The sequence below is a fragment of the Lycium barbarum genome, chromosome 6, assembly GCF_019175385.1.
Source record: "Lycium barbarum isolate Lr01 chromosome 6, ASM1917538v2, whole genome shotgun sequence".
Taxonomy (NCBI): domain Eukaryota; kingdom Viridiplantae; phylum Streptophyta; class Magnoliopsida; order Solanales; family Solanaceae; genus Lycium; species Lycium barbarum.
In genome coordinates, this window is record NC_083342.1 from 21,520,673 (window position 1) to 21,529,355 (window position 8,683).

An 8,683-nucleotide genomic window follows, 5' to 3' on the forward strand; every position below is an offset into this window, starting at 1 on the left:
GAGAGGTGCTGGGATGTCAACATCTGTGAAAAACAGTTCAATTTGGTTACATCTTTCTATCTGCCCAAACCTTAATAGACAAAATTACCGTAACAACCTAATAGGTATGCAGTAAAATAGGCTACATGATCACAAGCAGAGGCAAACACCATCATGGTAAACAAACAAAATTGAGCATATTGATCAATCCAGACAAACTTTCATTCTGACAAAGCACTTGGTACGATAATTATGAGATTGCTCCAGGGAGATTACTGCTCCGGCAACATCACTACACCATGTGGAGATCCTAATCTTAGATTTCTTTAATCCACACAGCAAGGGCAGGGAAAATTGTAACAAATTAAGAAAACACGTCGTAGAGTAAAAACGGATTGGCACATGTACAGGAGGTTTAAAAAGGTAACCTTTCAAAAAATAATTTGAAAGAAAATAAAATACAGGCCATTCTCAGATTTTGTTTACTCTAGTAAAGGAAAATGGAAAATAAACAACCAAAAAAGGAAAAGAAAATGCAGGGACTGTCAGGTCTACAAGGGAAGTACTACAAAAGCTTTGCGGAATATGTCAAAATTCTCCACTTGTTTCAGCCAAGCAATAACGGGATCAAGACATGGTCACCAGTTAAACCGCCTTGCATAATCTTTGCTATTTTGCAACTCAAGAAAAAGACTTGGTCAGTCCATGTTTTTCCCATTTTGTTGGGAAGCAACATAATTGCGAACTATCTCAATCGCCAATTGATGGGCATTCTTATGTTGGATTTTTGCAAGTGCATCCACGGCTTCGTACGTCTCTTTATCAGCAAATAGCTTCAAGTTATAACGGGATGGTGACTCAGGGATGCCTTCCCATTTTTCAACCAACTCCCCGAGTTTCTCAAATCCCTAGAAGAAAATTGTAATACATCAGAATCTTATATGAAACAGTTCCTCATTCGCAGTATTCACTTTCGACCTGATTTGTTTTTGACAAAAATATTGTAAACTGCTAGAAGAACTCTCCCTTACCGTGCGGTTTGTGAAGTCGCCAAATGATTCTCTAGATAGCCGCTTTCTTTTCCAATGGAAAAATAAAGGCTCCAGAACTTTTTCAAGATCCTGAACCTTAACCTTATCCTTGAAAGTTCTTGCCAATGAAGTTTGATTTGGAGTTCCCCCGAGCCAGATCTAAGACAAACAAGACACTGTAAATTTCACTATATCCCATAATTTATAAATGCTAAACTACAGCCACAAGTCAATAGATCTCCAAAATTGCACTACCTGATAGCTGTTTGGACCATCTCCAACCAATCCAAGTTCAGCCATGTATGGTCGAGCACATCCATTAGGACAGCCCGTTACCCTTATCACAACAGATTCATTGTACTTCAGACCAACCTGGAACCACGAAGGTCAATCTCATTCAATGTGCACCACAAACAGGTCTTACAACAGAACAATTTAAATACTTCATACCTTTTCAAAAATAGCTCGAACACGCTTGAGGATGTCAGGTATTCCACGCTCAGCTTCAGTTATTGCTAGAGGGCAAAGTGGAAAAGCTGGGCACGCCATTGCTGTTAGATTGAGAGGATCCACAAACCTAGGTTGCTTTTCAATGAAAAATCACAATGATTACCCAAGTGGAAGACCATAATGAAATGCTAAAGACAAACTATATTATCAAGGAAAACTAGAGGAACTTCACAACAGCTTCATGGTTCACCTAGGCCACCCAATAAAACATAAATACCATTTCAACCACATTAAGAAACAAGCAGCTCAAATTTTGAAACTCCCTTATATTGTATATAATAAAGAAGTGACAAACCCGCAAGTGCAAAGTCTGCAAACTTTCAGCAGGATGTGGACCTCAAAACAGTTATGACAGTCAAGGTTATAACGTTCAGTTGACCCTCTTCCTCCAAACCCACCATTCTTCTGGAGACAGAGGGAGTACTTAAAAGTAAAATGCAACAATGGGCTACCAGACAACACACAGGATTTCTAGGAACACCAACAATTTTAACGTGTGTAACCGCTCATTTAAAACCTTAAGTGGATAGAGGCATACTTTTATTTACTTAATTATGCCTTCAACACGTTCCCTCACATGCGGGCTTGATTCTTTTTTATGAGCCAAGCACATGAAAATTCTTTTTGATAATGTCGGGGAACCAGGACCTATGCCCGCTTTAATACCATGTTGAAGTGTGTGACAATTTCATCTAAAATCGTAAGTTGTTAGACAAAACATTTTTATTTACATAATTAAGTCTTCAACCTGTTTATACTTTTTCACACTGATTATATTCCATCAGTATGTCTTTATTTATTTAATTAAAAAAGGACAAGATTTTTTGTGTTATTGCATTCCATAATCATGAACAGCTCCAACGACACTGCTCTGCGTAATCTTTTTCTACTTGTTGAGAAAGCTCAATAACTTATTCATGGAAAGCATATATGGATCAATTGTATACTTAGCCTTACCAGCAAACCACCCTGTGCAAGGGCTGTGGTGATGGGGCGCTTCCAAGCTTGCCGAATATTGCACAAGATAATATTCTGGTTGGGTGTGAGACGCACATTCAGATTATACTTCTCAATAACCTCCCTGAGTGTCTTCTTCATAATTCCTTTTACACGACCGTTGTCAACATGTAGACCACAAAACAAATGACCGTCTCCCTGACAAGATCAAAAATAATCTGAGAAAGTTAGCTTTAGTGGGAAGGAAAAGAGTAACACAGCATATCAATGTTAAAACATCAAATTGGAGTTAGTACAGAACTAATTGTCTGAGATGAACATGTGATGAATTCCTTCCACAGACTAACCTGTTCGTGCCATCCCAAGTAACTCTTAAATTCCCACTCAGGCAACTCGCGGCAGGGTTCAAACTTCCTTCCGTAATACTGCTCCGTTACAGAACGAAACTTCTCGATCCCCCATGAACTGAGTAAATATTTCAATCTGCTATACCTGCGGTCATCTCTTCTCCCATTCTCTCTTTGAGTAACAACAATAGCTTTAACTGCATAGAGTATATCCTCTTTAGGAACATAACCCAACGGCTCTGCCAAACGAGGAAAAGTAGTTTCCATCCTATGAGTTCGACCCATACCACCACCAACCTGCAAATGGAGTCGAGGATTATATTAGTCCCTATAGCAAGCAAAAGAAGAAAGAAGCGAGAATCTATATTTCCTTCTTACATATATATTGAATCCTTGAGGCTCTCCATCCGCATCAGATACAACAACAACACCTATGTCATTAGTGAGAAGGTCCACCGAGTTATCAGTTGGCACAGTAACTGCAATTTTGAACTTTCTTGGCAAGAACTGAGCTCCATAAATGGGTTCAGGTGAGTCAGGGAAGTTTGTTCCTTGGGAGTTATCATTTCGAGCTTTAACAACTTCAGGAGGTTCTGCTGTCATAAATCTCTCCCCCTCCACCCAAACGTCATAGTAAAATCCAGACTGGGGAGTTAAAAGTGCTGCAATGTTATCGGCGGTTTGTTTAGCAAACATATAATCTTTTTTTGCAAACGGGGCAGCTGGAGCAAGAACGTTCCTGTTGAGGTCACCACATGCACCAAGAGTTGAACCCATGTTGTTGATGATTGTACTCATTACCGTCTTGAGGTCTGCTTTCACGACCCCATGCAGCTGAAAGGTCTGTCTCGTTGTCAAACGGAGTGTCCCGATTCCAAATTGGTCAGCAAGATCATCCATGACCAAGTAGAGTCTGTTTGGTACCTCCCCACCAGGGTTCTTTGTCCGAAGCATAAATGAGTATGATCTTGAACCACGCTCGTCTCTGTTGTATTGCATGTAGCTTCCATGGAACTTGATCAATTGTGTTGCAGCCTCATTGATGTTTGGGGCATCATTTAGAATCTCCTCATTAAGAGGATATCTTATAAAGTTACTCTGTTCTTTGAAGATTTCAACTTTACTACGCTTTGGCTCCACTGCAGCTGGCTTCGCTGGCTGCAAAAGATCAACGGACATATCATGTGTTACAAAGTTCTATCATGCACACAGTACATTGAAAAATGACAGAATTCCTCCTAACATGAGGCCTGAAAGAAACATAAATTGCAGTAGTAACACACGTGACAATAACTAGCAAGCATCATTGGAATCGACGCAAAGCATAAAGACGGGAAGTACAATAATTTCACAAGCCATGGAAGCATTATTCTAGAAGAATGAATTCACGCAGAAAATATCAAATAAAAATAAACCAACGCAGAAAAAAACACCTTCTCAGCAATGCAATCATTATCGAGCTGGAAAAAAGGTACTTACAAGGAACCAAAAAGGTTTGCTTAAAAATTAAGAGGAAAATATAGCAAAAGGCGGCCAATTGAAAAATAAACTTGATACCATAAAAGCAGAACTGGGATTCAAAGGTGACTGGGACAATAGTCAAATTACCAAAAGAAATGTGTGGCATACACAGAAGATAATTGAAATAAATTCACCAAAACAGAAACCACATCTGCAGTTCAATCAATACGCAACATCAAACCACAAAAAGCAACAAAAAAATTCCTTAAGAAAATTAAATTAAGAGAACGGAAAAGGCGGCGGAGACTGAAGAAAATAGATTTTGCATTTTTAGAAGGGGCACATACAATAAAAACGTGATTCGAAAGCGGACAAGGACAATAATAAAATTCCACAGGAAAAACTCAAAAAAATGCAAAGATTCACCAAATTAAACCACATCAACAGGTTCAATCAATGAAGGAAAAAAAGACTTTTATATACCGTAGCGACAGCACGGACGATAGAACTAGGATTGGAAGGGGGAAATGAGCGATTTATACGAAGATGTCCGCTAAGCAACAGCGAATTGGTGGATGTGCTTTTCAACCCATTAACCCTGAACTTCTAAAACGACAAATAATTTGAGACACCTATTTTAAGAAATCAGAGAAATAAGTTGAGACGGGGCAGAACCATTAAACGACACAAAAGTAGTACACTGGGATTCGAAGGTAACAGAAACAATAATCAAATTACCAAAAGAAATGCATGGCATACACAGAAGATAATTGAAATAAAAGAACACATCTGCAGTTCAATCATAGCGCAACACCCAGCCACATAAAAAATCACAGAATGCAACGCATACACAAATTCATCAACGTAAACGACATCGGCGGGCTCAATTGATATGCTATATCAAGTCGGAAAAAGGAACCGACAGATTTTTAAGAAATCAAATCAAATAAAGGAGAAAAAACGAACATTTTGTTGTTTATACCGTAGATACAGCAACAACAATCAAATAGCCACACAATTAAAAATCAAAAAATGCAACGCATACACAAATTTATCAAATTAAAGCACATGAGCGGTCTCAATCAATGCGCAACATCATAGCGACAGCACGGTCGATAGAGCTGGGATTAGAAGGTGAAAATCCAAAGCATACACAAATTCACCAAAGGAGTATGTACTTCTTTATTTTTCTCTTTTGAAACTGGAAACTCTGAGGAGTATGTACATTTTACGAAATCAAATCAAATAAAAAACAAGGTTTATTTATTTTGTTTATATACCGTAGCGACAGCACGGACAATAGAACTGGTATTGGAAGGGTTAAATGAGCGGTTCACATTGAGACGTCTGCTAAGCAACAGCGAATTGGTGGATGTGCTTTTCAACCCATTAAACCTTTGACTTTGGAGCTTCGAGTTCGGGTCATCTACGGTGGAGATGTTAATCGCTGTTGTTCCAAACGACGTCGTCATTATCCCTAGCTAATAAAGGGGGGGAAGGAAAAAAGCTAGGGTTTTTAGAAATGAAGAATTTGTGTGAAAATGGCGAAGAGTATAGAGATGTATTTGAGGGGAAAATATTGGGAATTGGGTGGTGAAGATGAAAAGGGGAGGATTGATGGCTCTTTTTTAAGTGCTCTGTCACGTGCCTGGCACGATGCAGTATCTTCTGGTTCTTCACGCGCGGATTCTTAGCACGTGCAAAAGAGTCTCTTCAATAATCTTGTTCTGAACCAGACGACGTAAATATGTTACAAAGTTACAGAGCAACTCGGTCTCCCCTTGGGTTATGCAAAGATGCCTGTCTTTCACGTTCCCACCTTCCGGGCTCCAGTATGTGCTTTAATAAACATATATGCGAGCATAGAAAATGAATTAATAGAGCGTTCGGGCTAAAGAGAATACCAAGCTAAAGCCTCTTTAGCCAATGTCTCGCCGAATTTCTTGATCAAGACCGATTTGATCTCATTAGGTTTCAGGTCATTTCCCTTGACAACTATGGTGTAGGCCGTTATGTATTCCTGCGGATCAGTCGTCCCGTCATACTTGGGAATGTCTGACATCTTAAATTTCTTCGGGATCAACTTCGGGGCAGCTTCTGGTTTGTAAGCTAGCTGAACATACTTTTTTGCATCCGGACCTTCAAGGATCGCTGGAGTCCCCAGGATTTAATCCATACGGGCTTGACGCTCCTTCGCGTTCTTTTCTTCTTCCTTGTTCATCTTATCAGTGATGTCTCTCATAACTTGCAAGACTTGTGCCCGAAAAGGATCACCTGGGATGGACTCGCTCCCGGATGCGTCTCCATTTACAACTATTCTACCCTCCATTCGGTCTCCACTGGGTGTATTGTTTCAGACAATTGGTGTCGGGGGTGTCCCTACTGGTCTCGTGACTCCAGCGTTTGGGTTGCCAGAGGAATTCCATCTCCTTCATCATTGACTGTTGCTGCTCCCTCACGATCTGCGTTGCTTCTTCGAGGGTTTTGTCAGTAGGCATTGTTTCCTCTGTAATCCATTAATCTAGACCGTTTCCGAGGGCGGTTACTACATCGTTGTTCATGGTAATGAGATGAGTTTGGTCATCAGTAGTGCTTGTCATAACTGCAGAAATTGAGTCTAACAGCAAGATCTAAAGGATTAGTATTATTAACAGGGTCACAATGATACTATCACGACCTAACCCGAGGGTCATGACGGGTACCCGGAGCTAGCCTACCAAGCACCACCTAGCATACTTCTTCCCATCTATCTCGGTGGACTGCATGTCTAGCTCTCAACTAACACCACATGAATGAATGTAAATTTTCAAAGTGAACTCATTACGCGATAACCACGAACTTCACCTCATATACATATACGCACAAGCCCACAAGGCTACAAAAATGATATACAAAATATACATTAGGGAGACCGTGAAATTTCTAACTATTATGTCTACGAGCCTCTATAAAGAGTACAAGAAATCATAAGACGGGACAAGACCCACCATGCCCAAATATATACATAAGAGGGGAATACCAATAGACTGCAACTCTGAAATAAGTGGAGCACTCCTGGGTCTTCGCTGACAAAGTACCTAAGGATCAGATCTGTCTCTCTGTCTACTTGCGAGCATGAACGCAGCGTTCACAAGAAGGGACGTCAGTACGAATAATGTACTGAGTATGTAAGGCATGAATAACAGCATAAACAAGAAATAAAGAAGCATGAGATAAAGAGATAACTTGTACATCTGAATTGCCTCTTAAGGCGGATACCATGCATGCTAATTTTTACCTTTAAATGACATCATAAATATATATAAGTAAATTGTCCAAGTCATATTTCAACATTATCCCGCGTTCGGGCCTCCCGCGTCCGGGGTATCATCTCATGCCGTCCACTAGTGGTGACTGCCCGGCCAACTAGGCCTGGTGTAACTATCATCCATAAGCAGCCCACCGAAGTAGTGTCTGCCCGGTCAACTAGACACGGTGCAATCACACATAAAAATAAGCATGCATGAGAGCCCAATTAAAAGCTACAACTCTATCGGAGTGGCGTACGGTCGGTAACCTCCGATTTACATTATGAAACAATCATCCTCGCTATATCTCACCTCGAAGAAACAAGTAACATAAGGTGAAATCAACAGCAATGAGTGAAAGTAAGAAAAATCGTAAAGTAAGCTCAATACTCTCATAATAGCATCAAACTATAAGCTTTAGAATCTCTAGAATATCATCATCATCATCATCATTATCATCATAGAGAACATCATCAACTATATTTTAGGAATCATGAAAGTTATGGGCTTCTAGTGTTTCTAGAAATAGGAATATTGGTAATGTCATGAGGGGCTTCACAATTACAGAATCATTCCTTTAGAAGGAAAAGGGTTAGCCTTACATACCTTTACGACTTCTATTTACTTAACGTTCTCCTCCAACGTCCGCGAAAACTACATTCAAGAGGATTTACACTAAGGTTAGGTCTTGAAAACCTTCTTAAGCTCAAACTAACATAATTACGAACTAATGAAATTTGGGCAGTACTTCTCCTATTTTATCGACTTCCACCATATTGCAAAACAGCCCCCAAACAACAATAACAACATCCATAATATCATAATCAAGAAGTTACATTCAAATTAGTCTCAAATTTAACCAAATCCCCTTTTTTAGTTCACCTCATAGTCACATTCTTCACTACAACATTTATAACTTCTCCACTTTAATTCTTTTCTTTTCTAAGGGGTATTAAAATTTTACATCAACTCAATCATACAAATAGGGTGAAGAACATACCTTGTATTTGAAAAACTTCAACTCACACAACTTGTTTCAAGGCCAAGTTCACCACAACACTAAGTGAAAGCAAAAACATCCAACTTCCATAAATTGACTAGGTTTTCAAGG

General features: G+C 39.6%; 1 protein-coding gene across 2 annotated transcripts; it reads right to left on the reverse strand.

The window, feature by feature from the left end:
• Window positions 1-388: 388 nt before the first annotated feature.
• LOC132643595 (sulfite reductase 1 [ferredoxin], chloroplastic) lies at window positions 389-5,889 on the reverse strand. 2 transcript variants are annotated; one of them, XM_060360059.1, is made up of 8 exons: window positions 5,566-5,889; window positions 3,203-3,982; window positions 2,825-3,121; window positions 2,478-2,675; window positions 1,461-1,595; window positions 1,266-1,382; window positions 1,011-1,169; window positions 389-887 (listed from the first exon to the last, which is right to left on the reverse strand). In XM_060360059.1, exons 1-8 carry the CDS (start codon window positions 5,755-5,757, stop codon window positions 678-680), a joined length of 2,088 nt encoding a protein of 695 aa, XP_060216042.1. In that variant the 5' UTR covers window positions 5,758-5,889; the 3' UTR covers window positions 389-677. The 2 variants fall into 2 exon arrangements, with proteins under 2 accessions (XP_060216042.1, XP_060216043.1); XM_060360060.1 differs by lacking the exon at window positions 5,566-5,889 and adding an exon at window positions 4,769-4,907.
• Window positions 5,890-8,683: the final 2,794 nt, after the last annotated feature.

What these genes read in the sequence shown, in the direction of transcription:
- LOC132643595 (XM_060360059.1), bottom strand. Translation starts at nt 5,757, where the DNA reads ATGACGACGTCGTTTGGAACAACAGCGATTAACATCTCCACCGTAGAT. An exon ending in TTGTCCGTGCTGTCGCTACG is followed by an intron (nt 3,983 to 5,565) that starts GTATATAAACAA and finishes GATCTTTTGCAG; the next exon opens with CCAGCGAAGCCAGCTGCAGT. An exon ending in ATGGTCCAAACAGCTATCAG is followed by an intron (nt 1,170 to 1,265) that starts GTAGTGCAATTT and finishes TGTTTGTCTTAG; the next exon opens with ATCTGGCTCGGGGGAACTCC.